This window comes from Odocoileus virginianus, chromosome 25 (assembly GCF_023699985.2).
Source record: "Odocoileus virginianus isolate 20LAN1187 ecotype Illinois chromosome 25, Ovbor_1.2, whole genome shotgun sequence".
NCBI lineage: Eukaryota > Metazoa > Chordata > Mammalia > Artiodactyla > Cervidae > Odocoileus > Odocoileus virginianus.
Window position 1 is genome coordinate 13,689,041 of NC_069698.1, and position 16,004 is coordinate 13,705,044.

Here is a 16,004-nt window from a genome sequence, read left to right on the forward strand (position 1 = left end):
ACTTGTCTAAAACTTGAAAATTGTGTTAATAGTGATTAAAGTGATGTGATGTGAAAGTCATGCAGCCGTGTCTGACCCTTTGCGATCCCGTGGATTATCCAGTCCGTGGAATTCTCCAGGCCAGGTCACTGGAGTGTGTAGCCTTTCTCTTCTCCAGGGGATCTTCCCAACCCAGGGACCTCTAGTAATTTCAAAAGTATAGATTCAATTTTAAATAAAGTTTTATATTTGAAACATGCTGTAAATGACTCAATGAACATAAATCTGAGCAAACTCTAGGAGATAGTGGAGGACAGAGAAGCCTGGTATGCTGCAGTCTGCAGGGTTGCAAAGAGTTAGACACGATTTAGCAACTGAATAACAACATGTTCTTAATAAAAATGAAATGTCCATGCTTTTAGCAAATTCATATCACAGAAATAAAACTTTAACCTTTAAAATGCAGATTCTCAAAATTATTAGTAAATATCTTCTCCAGATATATTATTGAAATAATGTCTAAAATCAGGTATAAGCAAACTGTAATTATATTGTCAAAATGCACTATTAACCAAAACAGTATTTGACTTTTATATAATAATTCCTAAACAAATTGACAGTTTTTAACAGACCATCATTAACACTATAAATAATTCTAAGCCTGATAACCTATAGGATTTCTGAAGCTGGGCTCAGTCAAAATGGGGGCCCACTGGTCTTTCTCTTTCCTCTAAGAATCACTGTTCTTTGCTGAGGTGGTTCTGGTGAACTGCCTTAAGCAATTACTCTATCATCAAGGAGGCCTTTACTAAAAAGAAGAGGCACAGTATCCTCTTCCATTTTCTGTTGTCTAATGTCAAAAGGAAATAAACCTGACCTATTAATCAAAGCCAAAGGAAAAAAAAAGAAAAAACACAAACCTTTGATTCTACCCAATTCCCATGTAACCCCAAAATACGCACCATTTTAAACTGCTTTAAAGACAAAGTCGCTCGGAGAGATTGTTAGATGGTTGGCGGGCCCCACTCCTAGAGACTCTGATTCAGTGGGTCTGAGTCAGATAACTTGCATTTCTAATGCTTCCCAGGTGATGCTGATCCAAGGACTGAACTTTGAACAGCACTGCTTTGGACAATCCCTTATTATGATTTACCCAAATTTAACCATTTGTCTGCTATTGGACATTTGTTACCAATGATGTGTTCCTACATATGTTTCAATAAACACCTTTGTATATCATTGGTAATAACCTACAAGCTTCTCAAGTTTCCTGATACATGCAGCCCTCCACTCACAGCACTGTATTTGAGCATTAGCAAGTCAACTCCAACTCCTATAGAGTATTATCACTTATTACTGTTATCAGTTTAGTAGGAGAAAAGTTCTCACTTTAGTTTGCATTTCCTTGATTGCTAGTGAGAATACATCTCTTCCTCACTTATCTGAATGACTTGTTTTTATTGTTTGCCCATTTTATTCTATCAGTGAGCTAACTAAAATGCTGGTCAGTTAAAGCATTCTCATTTGCCAATTTACTGTATTGCTTATGGTTTTGGACATAAGAGAGTTTGAAAATTGGAAGCAATTTTGTCTACTGACGTTCTCTTTCCAGATACTTTCCATTGCTATCATGCTTAGAAAGCTGCTTCTCAGCAAAATAATCCACACTTAGATGCTTTTAGTTTTGTATGTTTCTTAATCATTTTTATTCTACTCTAATTTTAATATAAAATGACATGAGTATCTAGTTTTTATTTTTTTCTTTCAATTGCTACCCAATTTCCTCAAGTTTTCCTTTCTACATGAATACATAATGCTGTCACATTTGAAGGCTCAAATCTCAAAATATACAAGGGTCTATTCTAGACTGTCTATTCTGTTCCATTTAAGCGTCTAGCAAATATTATATCAGTATTATGACATCATTTCAATTAATGCAGTTTGATGGGCACATTTTAAGATCTGGCAGGGCAAGCCCCACCTCAGCATTCCTGATGGGCAAACCTGAATCCACGTGGGGTCTCAGTTCTCACAACCATAAAATGGGTCTGTGCCTACACCTACTTAAAAGCTTAATATGCGGAACTGGCTGAAAGCATATGCCTGCGGACACTTTGAAACTACAAAGGATCGCACAGTTCTAAGTTGTCATCTGTATCTGCCTACGGCATTGATGAGATCTTTAAATAATAAAAATAATTCTCAAGTAGAAGTTAAAGTAAAATCAATGAACCAGATCCTTACTAGCTATGAATGAATACTTACATGTTACACAAAATGTCTAATGCACTCAACATTGTTATAAACATTTTCTGGATAAAAAACACTCCTTCTAGCTCATTTGAATAAAAGAATAACAAATTAGTGCCCATTTGTTAATCAAAGAAAGAAAAAAGGGGTGGTGAAATGCTCCTTAAATTTGTGCAAGATTTGTTTCTTGGAGCTGTGAGAAAGGTTCCAAAGGCTACTTTTATAAATACAGTCAAACTTCTTCTCTTAATCCCTTTAATTGGATTCCACAAAGAAACAATATTGATAGAATGTGAACACAAATCACAGGACTATTTTTGTTCCCCAAACGCAGATACTGAACACACTGCCGGTCTGAATACAGAAGAATTCAGACAACGGGAAACACTCTTGAATCAGAAATAAATCTCGGGGGCTTCCTTGGCGTCTCAGTGGTAAAGAACCCGCCCGCCAATGCAGGAGACACTGGTTCGATCCCTGGCCCAGGAGGGAACACATGCTGTGTGGCAGCTGAGCGCCGCAACCCCCGAGCCTGGGCTCTCAGCCCACGCTCCGCAGCGAGAGGAGCCTCTGCAAGGAGAAGTTCGGGCGCTGCAGCTAGAGAGAGCCTGCGAGCAGCAACCCACCCAGCACCGGCAAAAGCTGCTAAGTCAATACAATTATTTTTAAAAAAGGAAGTAAACCTTGTACTGTGACAAAGTGAGCACCTAAAAGATACTAGTACCACCCACTAAAATAGCTCAGAAGACCCTGGATATGGTGGTACACGGAATCATGTAATTTCTCACCTAGTAGCAGGGACATAACAATATTTTTTCAAATCCCCTAACGGGTAGCAGAAGAACTAAGGCTAGGTCCAAAAGCTCAATTTTTCGGCTCAGTAACTTTCAAACTTACTTCAGCGAGTCACCGGTCTCCTGTTCACTGTCCTGTGTCGTGTCCAAAGGAAAGGCGTCCGAGAGTTCGGCTGAGCTGGACTCCTGCTCCTCCGCTGGAAGGGCCTGGGTTCTCAGGGGGCCACCAACACCTTCCCTTTGGCCCCCCTCCTCGTGACGACTGGGATTTCGTAAGTCTTTCTCGGGTCTGTCATGTTCATCTTTGAAAGAAGACTGCTTGGCTTCACCGAGAGAAGACTTTCCTGAGATATTGAATAAGTTACCTAGAAACTGGAAGAAGCTTTCTTTTGGCTGTTTATCGCTTTCTCCTATTTTGGCCTCTGAAGTGGAACCGGAGTCATTGGGCTTTTTGGAATCTTCCTGTGTTGGAAGAGTGATCAGCTGCTGGGCCTGGGTCCTTTTGTCCTCACTTTGGGGAATCTTGGAAAACAAAACAGAGAATATTAAGCTTCATCATTTGAAAAAAATGACACAGGCTGACTTCTAACCTATTATGTGCCACTCTCTGTGCTAAAGGCCAGGGATATTTCTGTGAATGAGATGGATGGCTGCCACTGCTTAGGAGTTTACAACCTACTAAAGGGCACCGTCAGCACGGCATTAACAGCATGATATGGTAAATGTCACAAAGGGAGAAGTACAGTCCACGTGGGAGCCCAGGGGTAACTAGTCTAGGTTTGGGGGCGGTGAGAGCGCAGGAGGTAACTTGGGGGGCGGGATGTGCCCTCGGAAGGAGACGCAGACACGGCCAGAGGGATGCCTGTACACCCCCTCTCTCTCTGCTTCCCCCACACCCCACTACCTTCCCCAGGCCACACACCCATCATCTCTCCACTGTCCAACGAGGAGTCAGCTTCTAACGTAAAATGACTGGAGGTAAGATCGTGAAATAAGAGTGAAAGCTAAGTTTGGAGGGATAAGTAAAGGGGCACGTCATAGCAAACTTTCTGTGTATCTAAACTTAGCTTTATTATTACAGAACTCATAGACCGTATGCTCATGAGCTCCACACAGACAACACCCGAACAGACTTCATCACTTCTGCATTGTGTTAACCCCTGACGCTACCACATGGTAGAAAACTGTTTCTCAAGAAGATGAGGACAGACAGCAGCATAGTGTATCACCCGGGAAGAAAGGCCACTATAAACTCCCGGGGTGTGCTCGGTTGGGTATTTATGTCAAACCCACTCTCCCAGTTCACAGAGCCCCACCTCTCCCCTCCCTGCGAACGCGTCTCTATTCCTGCCCTGGGAACCTGCTGCCCAGCTCGGGCAGTGCGGCTGGATGCTCTGTGATGGCCTAGATGGATGGGACGGGGCGGGGGAGGAAGGACAAGAGGGAGGGGACATGGGCATGTTAATACTTGGAGCTGATTCACTCCGTTGTACAGCAGAAACATGAGCTTATAAAGCAACTATACTCCAAATTAAAAAAAAAAAAAAACTTCCTGGTAAAAGACAAAGCCCTGATATATGCATTAACGCAGAGGGTGGGCAGCACCAGGAATTCTTGCAGATGCTGAACACTTTCAGGAGTGTTTTACCAGCTCATAATTAACCTACTAGTGAAGCACTGGAGAAGGAAATGGCAGCCCACTCCAGTATTCTTGCCTGGAGAATCCCGTGGACAGAGGAGCCTGGTGGGCTGCTGTCCATAGGGTCGCACAGAATCGGACATGACTGAAGCAACTTAGCACGCATGCATGCATTGGAGGAGAAAATGGCAACCCACTCCAGCATTCTTGCCTGGAGAATCCCAGGGACAGAGGAGCCTGGTGGGCTGCTGTCCACGGGGTCACACAGAGCCGGACACGACTGAAGCGACTCAGCAGCAGCGAAGCACACTCCCGCTCACGTGTACACCGCGCGGCCGTGCTGCAGGCCAGGCTCTCTCCTGCCAAAAGCGCCCTCAGCCTCAGGCAAAGGGGCCAACTCGGCCTGCCTTCCCAACATGCTCACTCACCTACCTGTACGAGGAATGCCATCTGATAGTATCTGTCAGATGTCACACTCACTGGTCCTTACAAAAGGAAAGCTCGAGTGTGAGTCAGAAAAATATCAGCATGCCCAGGTGAAACCACCTTAGGCTACGGCAGGCTCACAGGAAGAAGTTTCGTAAGAAGCTGATCTTCAAGAAGGCAAGAACATTCGAATGTCATTTGTTCACCTCCTTCCTTGTTTTAATCCAAATTCAAAACAGCTTAAAGGAGTGTTCCACTAACAACTAATAATACGTGGCATATGAATGGCTGTGGAATGTTTAGAACCCATTAGCCTAGGAAATTAATTCCAAGTGAACCATATTTCAAGGTCTGTTCCAACTTTAGGAGTCAGGACTATTTTTGAATAAACACATTAGCATTTTTCTATGTGTTAGGTCCTTAATATAACTAGTGAGTCTTACATTTAGAATACCACCAGCCTTCTAGAGTCAAAGTCTCACCTTTTACTGGTTTCAACTGCAACTCAATCCCACATATCTCCACCTCATCCACCCAGCCTTCTGCTCTTCATGGGAGCCTGCTCTATAAATGAACTGCGCACTATGTCAACATCTTACATAGTCTCTCAATATGACAGCAGAAAATATGCTAGATGACATTTTGAAAGTGATCATGTGTTATTTTTTTTTTTGTCCTTCACTCCATTTACTCTGTTGTAATGGGCAGCTACAACGCTTAAGTGAACTGTAGGCTACTCACTAAAACACCACCAAAATTCTTAAAATGCATACAGATTCACAGGGTTTTTTTTTAAATTGGGGCAGTGTTTTTTTTTGTTTTTTTTTGTTTTTTAAGGAAAACAGAATATGATTACATTTTTGACATCAACAAAATCAAGACAAAAAACTTCTATAAAATCAAAAATACTATTCATCTCACTGCCTCAATTATTTTTACTTACTTGACAATTCCTTTCAAAATATAATGGACTGCTTCCAACAGTATGGTACTGGCACAAAAACAGAAGTATAGACCAATGGAACAAGACAGAAAGCCCAAAGATAATCCACACACATATGGGCACCTGATCTTTCACAAAGGAGGCAAGAATACACTGTGGGAAAAGATAATCTCTCTTCAATAATCGGTGCTGGAAGAACTGGACAGCTACATGTAAAAGAAGGAAATTAGAACACTCCCTAACACCATACACAAAGATAAACTCAAAATGGATTAAAGACATAAATGTAAGACCAGAAACTATAAAACTTGTAGAAGAAAACACAGGCAGAACACTGTATGACATAAATCATAGCAATATCCTTTATGATCCACCTCCTGGAATAAGGGAAATAAAAACAAAAATAAATAAGTGGGACCTAATTAAACTTAAAAGCTTTTGCAAAGCAAAGTATAATCAAGGTGAAAAGACACCCTCAGAAGAGAGAAAATAATACCAAATGAAATAACTGACAAAGGATTAATTTCCAAAATATATAAGCAGCTCATACAACTCAATACCAGAAAAACAAGCAACCTGATCAAAAAGGGGGCAAAAGACCTAAACAGACAATTCTCCAAAGACATGCGGAGGGCTAATAAAAATAAAAAGAGATGCTTAACATCACTCATTATTAGACAAATGGAAATCAAAATTACAATGAGATATCACCTTGCACCAGTGAGAATGGCCATAATAAAAATCGACAACAACAAGTGCTGGAGAGGGTGTGGAGAAAAGGGAACCCTCCTTCACTGCTGGTGGGAATGTAAACTGACAGAGCCACAATGGAAGACAGTATGGAGATTACTTAAAAAACTAGGAATAAAACCACCGTATGACCCAGAAATCCCACTCCTAGGCATATACAATGAAGAAACCAAAACTGAAGAAAATGCATGTACCCCAATGTTCACTATTTATAATAGCCAAGACACGGAAGCAACCTAGATGTCTTCTAACAGATGAATGGATAAAGAAGTTGTGGTACCTATATACGATGGAATACTACTCAGCCATAAAAAGGAACACATCTGAGTCAGTTCTAATGAGGTGGATGAACCTAGAGCCTATTATACAGAGTGAAGTAAGTCAGAAAGAGAAAAACAAATAACGTATATTAACGCATATATATGGCATCTAGAAGGATGGTACTGAACCTCATCAGTATCATCCTTCTAGATGCCATATATATGTGTTAATATACAACACAGACATAGAGAACAGACTTATGGACAAGGGACGGGGAGAAGAGGGAGATGGTGAGATGAATGGAGAGAGTAGCGTGGATGCATATACACTAACATGTAAATAGACAGCCAATGGGAATCTGCTGTTTATGACTCAGGGAACTCAAACTGGGGCTCTGTAATAACCTAGAGGGGTGGGGATGGACAGGATGTGGGAGGGAGATTTAAGAGGGAGGGGACTAATGTACATCTATAGTTAATTCATGTTGATGTATGACAGAAATCAAACCAATATTGTAAAACAATCATCAATCAATTTAAAAAATTACAAAAATATATAATGGACTGTTTCCTAAGCAAGGAAAATATAGTTTGCTAAACTAGTGAATGCCTTCACATTTAACCTTTTTAGAGTGATATATATATAAATTTTTTAAAAAATCACTTAATTCTCCTTCCTTTCAATAATCACTTCTTTGCTATCCCAGAATCCCTGTATCTTAAATGTAATAAGAGCATTTTCTCAGTTTCCTAGAAGTTATTCGTTGCTTAATTTTTGCCTAATAATCCTATGAGAAATTTGTGTCAGTAATTAAAATACCTTCAACAACAACAAGAAAAGTATTTAGAGACCAAAATTAGCAGGAAAGGGCACTGTTATTAACATGACAAACCATGTATTTATATAACTACATACTAAAAGTCTGGTATAAAATAACTGCTCTTAAGCCCTCAGCCTAGACAGCAATGGAGTTCAGCCTGCCACAAACCAGGGCCAATGTCACCTGCCAACTGGATGGTCTGCCACTGATCCAACAAGTGAGAAACAGAATGAAAACACTCAGGATTCAAGCAAACACTAATAAAACATTGATTCCAGTTGTCCTCAAAGATGCTGGTACTCTGCGTGTAACATACAAAGGCTACTTATGAAGGCATATGTATTTTGGGGAATTTAATTTTTTCCCCTACATACTCAATATTAATACAGTGTGCTTAGGTCCAAATTCATCTGTCTGTCTGTCTATCCTCTTTGCTATGTGCCCCAAACAGGGACACACAGGAAAGCATCAGGTACAGTGATTAATAAGACTTAGTTGTGGATTCAAGGAGCTGACAGTCTAGCAAGATATTCATCATTACATCACCACGTGGAGCAAAGGAGAGCTATGTACACAATGGGTTGTGTCATGTCCGACTCTTTGCGACCCCAAGGACTAAAGCACGCCAAGCTTCCCTGTCCATCACCAACTCTTGGAGCTTCCTCAAACTCAAGTCCATCGAGTCTATGATGCCATCCAGCCATCTCATCCTCTCTCATCCCCTTCTCCTCCTGTCTTCAATCTTTCCTAGCATCAGGGTCTTTTCCAATGAATCAGTTCTTTGCATCAGGTGGACAAACTACTGGAGTTTCAGCTTCAACATTGGTCCTTCCAAAGTATATTCAGGACTGATTTCCTTTAGGATTGACTGGTTGGATCTCCTTGCAGTCCAAGGGGCTCTCAAGAGCTTCTCCAACACCACAGTTCAGAAGCATAAATTCTTTAATGCTCAGCTTTCTTTATAGTCCAACTCTCACATCCATACATGACTACTGGAAAAACCATAGCTTTGACTAGACAGACTTTTGTTGGCAAAGTAATGTCTCTGCTTTTTAATGTGATGTCTAGGTTGGTCATAGCTTTTCTTCCAAGGAGTAAGCATCTTTTAATTTCATGGCTGCAGTCACCACTTGCAGTGATTTGGAGCCAAAAAATATAAAGGCTCTCATTGTTTTCACTGTCTCCCCATCTATTTGCCATGAAGTGAGGGGACCAGATGACATGATCTTAGTTTTCTGAACATTGAGTTTTAAGCCAACTGTTTTGCTCTTGTCTTTAACTTTCATCAAGAGGCTCTTTAATTCTTCTTCGCTTTCTGCCGTAAGGGTGGTGTCATCTGCATATCTGAGGTTATTGACATTTCTCCCAGCAATCTTGATTCCAGCTTGTGCTTCATCCATCCCGGCATTTCTTTCACATGATATACTCTGCATATAAGTCATACAACCTTGATGTACTCCTTTCCCTATTTGGAACCAGTCTGTTGTTCCATGTCCAATTCTAACTGTTGCTTCGTGACCTGCATACAGATTTCTCAGGAGGCAGGTAAGGTGGTCTGGTATTCCCATCTCTTTCAGAATTTTCCAGAGTTTGTTGTGATCCACACAGTCAAAGGCTTTGGCATAGTCATTAAAGCAGAAATAGATGTTTTTCAAGAACTCTCTTGCCTTTTCAGTGATACAATGGATATTGGTGCTTAAGATCCCTTGGAGAAGGGAATGGCCATCCATGCCAGTATTCCTGCCTGGAGAATTCCATGGACAGAGGAACCTGGTAGGCTATAGTCCATGGGGTTCCAAAGAGTTGGACATACAGGAGAATCCACTGCAGAGAGGAGCTAACATTTGTGCTTGCTCCTGAAGGGCGAGAAGAGTTTTGAGACAAGGTGGAGCGTGCGGCGAGCACACGGAGTGTGAAGTAAGTTTATTTCGGCAAGGGCGTTGCTGAAGAACACTCAGGCACAGAGAAGGGGGAATGAGGTCGATAAGATGACCAACTAGAAGTGGAGGATGAGGGATAACAAAGTCACAGATAACTAAGTTTTCTAAATGGGGAGACTAAGTAGTTAAGCCAAAAATGGACAAGGAAAACAGAAGGCAAGAGCCTTTGTGGGGGTTGGGGGAGGTGAGGCAACAAAGTAAATGTCAGACATATTGAATCTGTGCTCCCCGGTGAAGCAGTTAGAGCCCAGTGAAGAATGTGATTTGGTGATACACGGCATGTGCAGGGGAAAGAAGGACTCACAAAAAAGCACTGGGGGAAAAAAGGATTAAAAGGCAGGCACAAAGAAGGAAAACGATCAGTGAAAGAGATGAGGAAGGCCAAAACTGGAACAGTCACCCCAGCAGACATTTCCAAAAGCAAAGGGGAGCAAATGGCAAATGGCACTGGGGGGTCAAGGAAGATGAGGACGGTGCTTCTCACTGTTCTGCAGAAACATGAGGCCCACTCATACCTCAGGAACTGTGCATTCACTCTTCTCTCTGCTAGCATTTTCTTCCCCCACAGAGCTATCGACTCACACCCCCTCACCGCCCTCAGACCTTTACTTAACTGTCATCCCTTCATTGTAAGTTTCCCCAGTCACTCAGTCTAAAACAGTAAACTTCTCTGAAACTCTGAAACTGCCTGCATCTCTTCTCTGCCTTATTTTTCTCCTATGTATTTGCTAGTATCAAGTACACATTTCACACACACACATTATTTGATATGTTTCCTCCTCTAGAAAGTAAAAGCCACAAGGACAGGGTTATTTGTCTGTTTTATTCATTGCTGTTATGTTTAGCATCTTGAAATGTGCCTGACAATAAGAGGTGCTTAAATACTTGCTGGATTAATAAAGGAAGGAACTGAAGACCATAGGGAATCCCTAGGAATGCAGGAGAAATAGTCAAAACAGCTCAGGAATTCTTGAGTACAGCCCTAAACTCAAGGTGTTAAACAGTGGACACATAGCAAGGAAACAGGAACACTTGGTAAATAGATAAATAGACAGCAACACTTCTGAGAGATTTTTTTTAACTAGAAAAAGCAGGGGGAAAGGTGGCAGTTTAAGGTCCAAGACAGAAGAAATGGCTTTTTGTTCCTGATTTATGGATCAGCTGTATACCTGATGGGGAGGGAGTAACTGCTGAACAAGATAAGGATGACAGGTTCAAGAAAGAAAAGCAGAAGGTGATGAGATGAAGAGTACAGTCCCTAATATGTCTAAAAAAGGGGAAGCATAAGCCTCAGAGCATAGTAGGAATACTTCCTCTTACAACCACAGTGATAAGGAAGCAGCTAAAGCCTCAGCAATTCTGTAAGGGGGAGATGATGAGCAAGGTCTCATACGTGGCTCTGACCTCAGAAGTGAGAGGAGAGACACTTAGCTGAAGGAGGGATGCAGAGGTGGAGCTGGGATCTGAGCTCCCCAGATAGACAGGACTTGGAAGAGCGTTTGGGGGAATGCAGCCAGGGGCTGTGACCAGGTGTACCAAGGAGCAGTCAGGGCCAATGGCAATCTCAAGATAGTCATTCTTCTCTGAGTGATGAATGGCAAGATACTGCCCTGTGCTTTGATGCAACAATGAAAAACAAAACAAAACCCAACAGCCCTGCTGTCATAGACTGTACATTCCAGTGATGTCAGAACTTGTTTTCAGGTCTAATGGGCATGAGTATGTCACCTCCTTCGGTAGTCTCTAACAAGTGGCAGGTGCTGTCCCCACATGATGAATGGCACAGCAAACAAGGTCAAGATGGTCAAGGGATAGGGAGTGTCAGCCAAGCGCCTGTTGAGCGAGGAACAGTGAAGAGCCACATGGCTCCTCCTTCAGAGTCGCCGGCACATGGGCTGGTCATCCCTTCTCCCTCAGGCTCTGCCTTCATAGTGCATAGCAGGCGTGATTCTTACAACACCTTGAGGCCCAGTTCCTTAGCACCCTCAACTCCGATGGCCTCCACTTCTGCTGGGCCTTACTGTTTGGCTAACCCTGACCCTTGTCTTTACCCATACGCACCCAGCCTGTGGATCTCGATCTCCGGCATTCCCGAAGTGTTCACACCCTCTCATCTTTTCAGCTCTCTTACCCCACTGAGCCAGGTGCATCAGTCCTTCTGCGTCATCATAGCTTCTGGCCTCTCTTGTTCTGTCTCAGTTCCCAGAAATTTTCATCTTTTCTATCCAGTCATCAAATATGGCTAACACACTCAAAGCTTCTTTTGTTTGTTCTTTGGTCGTCCCCACCACCCAAAATTCTGGTTTTATCTTTTCCACAAGTAACTATGTCTTGCTTTAAAAATCCATGGGGATACATACAGCTAAGTGGATGTGGTTGGCCAATAATTCACGATTTACAGTTTCTGCTGGAAATCAGTCTGCAACCTCCCCATTTCCCATGGAAGCTATTTCAAACCTTTACCACATCCCTTAAGTCATGCCCCCTCCACCATCTCAGCCCTCGCTGAGCAGAGGACCCTACCTTCCACTTCACAGAGATGCTCTCTCATAGTCCTGCCCCCAGCCCTCCTCTATCTGCATCACAGCGGCAGCATCGGTCCCGCCTCCCTCATTTGCCCTCGCAAGGCAGGGAGGACAACTCCTCCTCCAAGGATCCACCAGGGCACCACTTCACAGTGCTTGATGTCTTCTAAACAGCCCCCTCACTTCCTCATCTGCCCCGTCCATAAGCCCACCATTCAAAGTTTAAGTCCAGGGAAAGATTTCTCCTTTCTTCACTACCAACCTCACTGACAGAAGTCACCAACTGTCACCATCTTCTTTCCACTTCCTCTCAATGACTCTTTAGCCCCGGCAATCTGGCTTCAGAGACACTTTCACACTTGTTAATTCAATGTACTTTTTCTGCTCTGATCTGATGTGGTATGTCTACAGGAGGTGAGACTGGATCTGATCCTGAAAACCAATCTCCCTTTGGCTCCCGTGACATCACCCTGATGTTTCCCTTCTTCTCTCAACATTCTTTCCGCCTCCTTCTAGTTCACATCCTTCTAAGTCATCCTTTCTTTACATAGTATGTTTTTCCAGCTTCCAGTGCAGGGCTGCCTTACCTTCATGATCTTCTTAAGAATTCTCATTTCTTACCGATCGATCTGATGATTCCCAGAAGTGTGTTCTCAACTCAGACTGAATATCCAATCATCAGCTAGCCACCTGAACGCTTCACTGGAACCTCCAACTCATACATCCAAACCGAACTTGACCATGCTGTGTCTGCATTCTTGCCCATTTTCTGTAAACTGTAACATCCCCACTTGTTGAATAGTCAATGAAACGCCAGGACACCATGACCTCACCCCGAGAATGCAGCTGGTGGTGAGTGACTTAACCTGTGTCCCTGCTTCTATTCCTAAAGCCCCCCAGTCTGCTCTCCACACAAAAGCCACGGCAACGCTTCAGGTTTCAAATCTGACCATCCCTAAAGGGCTCCCATGCCTGGGCACCCTGGTCAGGATAAAATCCAGACCTCCGAGCGTGGCAATCAGGGTTCTCGTGGACCGAGCTTCCATGCGCCTCCTTGATTCCATCTCTTGTCACTTGTAACGCCTACAGGGCCTGATGTCACCGTGTGTGTTCTCAGAGAGTCTCGAGACCTATTTTCTCCTCCTCTCCCCTCTTGCTTGCTCTCACCACAGGTACATCTTTGCACAACACGATTATCACTGCTGACGCCATTGACCCCTTGCCCGCTTTGCCTGGGAAATTACTGCAACTCAAGGTTTTCAGAATGGAAACTCCCCACACACAACATATACATGTGTGTGTGTGTATGTGTGTGTTCTTCCAATAAACAAAATCACCACAAGGTGAAGGCAAACAACGTTATGCTTTCATCATGAGGACTATTACCTAGATTGCTAATGGTTACCCAAATTGGGCATTTATAAACTAAAACCAGCTGCCTACTAGAGAATTCTGGTTAGTTTTCTCCTAAGATATCTGGCCACAACACACTGCTTGGCAGAATCATTCTCTGATGTCAAGACTGAGTGACTGGTGGCACCTTTTGGCAGGACTTCTGGTTCCCTGGTGGCTCAGCTGGTAAAGAATCCGCCTGCAATGCGGGAGACCTGGGTTGGATCCCTGGGTTGGGAAGATCCCCTGGAGGAGGGGAACGGCTATCCACTCCAGTATTCTGGCCTGGAGAAATCCACGGACAGAGGTGCCTGGCAGGCCACGGTCCATGAGGTCCCAGAGTCGACATGACTTTCACTTTTTTTGGCAGGACAGGGAATATGGGAATAGAAGGAATTGAGGATAAAATACACTGAATTCAACTTTAAGTCAAATCTCATACCCAGTGACATTGGTAGGAAAGGCCCATCAAGGAACCAGCTCCATCACCCTGAAGCTCAGAACAACATACTGGGCTGGAAGGACAGCTTTGCTGTAGGCTACAATGTAGGTAAAAAGTGAAATCAACAAGGCAGGTGTGTAAGGTAAGAAAAGAAGTCAGCGCCGTAACAGGAGAAAAGCCATTCCCTCCTGTTATGGTATAAAGACGTCACCAGTGAAAACACTGGGCCACAATAATAAATGTTTTTAATTCTAGGAGAGCTTTCTTGAGCTCCTTCTGATGTTCTCAAATCAGTACCTGCCACCTCTGGAGGCATATTTACTCACAAAAATCTAGAGTAGGTACATGGCCCTTCATCCCCAGTTTCCACTCTGACGAGGTACTCCATCACAGCACAGAGCAGGACTAAGAGAGGTCTACAAGAGGTTGGAGTGGTAGCAAATCACACCAGACACCATGCAATACATTCAACATTCAAGAAGGCTGGGATATCAAGGCCCCAGACCAGTGCCAGCTGCACGGACAGGCTTCGGCTCTCTGTCACGGGGACAGTAACCCACACTGTCATCTCCACTTCAGGCACCTTGAGGGCACTTAGTCTTTACAGAAGCAATCAAGGGGTGAGATGCTTCGACTTCTAGCTAAAATTCAGTGTGTGTACACATGTTCATGTGTGCCTTCAAGTGTGACAAAAATCTATGCTTCTAATAGTTGATTTCCATACTATTCACACAGAAAAAGTCAGCATTCTTAAACAAAGAGTTAGATTCTAAGCTGGAGTCAGACTTCACGGGACAAGAAGGTGGCTCTTTTCCTGAGGACCTTCGCTGTGTCAGCTATTGCACAGTGCAGCACATGTTATCTCAGTTCATTCTAAAACATTTCTATAAAATAAGAGTAAGACACCCCTTTCCCCTCTCCCCGCCTGCCCTGACTAAAGAGAACAAGCAAAGTTCAGAGAGGCTGAACAAATTTTCCAAGGTTAGAAAGCTACCACATGGAGACCTAGGATTTAAGCCCAGATACATCTGATTCCAAAGACTGTTCTTTCCATCACTGCTTGTAATTTAAAAATTTGTTCTAAGGAGGTGCCATGGCTGGCAGAGACAGGGTGTTAGTGGCTGACTCTGAGACTCCAGGCTACTCATTCCCATCGCCAACAGGGGAGCTTTGCTTTAACCTGTTTATATGTGGGGTTCCAAGTCCAATTATAGCTAAAATTTTTAAAAAGAGTTCTTGTGCTTGAAAAAGAAACGCTTTTGATATTAAATTGCTGTCATATGGCTATTTGCATTGCTGAGAATAAAGGTAGCAAGCACGTATTAAGGCCATAATTTATTCCAAAAATTACTTCAGTAATTAAATTTCTCCTAACTATGAAAACATCCAGTATGTTTAAATTTGACTACTATTTCCCCTCTGGCCAAAAACGTGTTGAAAAAGACCAATAAGGAAAGAAGCACTACAGAAATCAAAATATGAACAAATGCATAATTTTTTTTTACAAATGCATAATTTAACATATTCATCTTACTAAACAGTACTGTACCCTCAATATAGGTATTGACATTAAGAATAATTACTTAATACTTTTCTTCAGTGAGTTATTCTTGGGTCAACTTCTACTTTTATATATCAGCAAACAGTGGTAACAATTTAAAAGGCATAGGTTTTTTCAGTGATTTACTTACGATGACATTAAAAATAAGGGCTATGAGTTATTAACAACTAACAATAATAGGCACAATATTGATACTCCATGGTTACCCCTAGAAACATCACAGGCATACATCAATCACTGACTTTTAAAAGATGCCAGGGACTTCACCTACGTTGTATGATT

The 16,004-nt window shown here is 42.7% G+C and overlaps 1 protein-coding gene across 1 annotated transcript in view; it reads right to left on the minus strand.

Annotated features, from left to right (window-relative positions):
* The window catches only part of CRYBG3 (crystallin beta-gamma domain containing 3), a 123,065-nt gene that overhangs the window by 77,669 nt on the left and 29,392 nt on the right, over positions 1-16,004 (minus strand). The window contains exon 3 of the mRNA XM_070455023.1: positions 3,127-3,545. Within this exon, the coding sequence (XP_070311124.1) occupies positions 3,127-3,545 (419 nt within the window). The remainder of the gene's footprint in view (positions 1-3,126; positions 3,546-16,004) is intronic.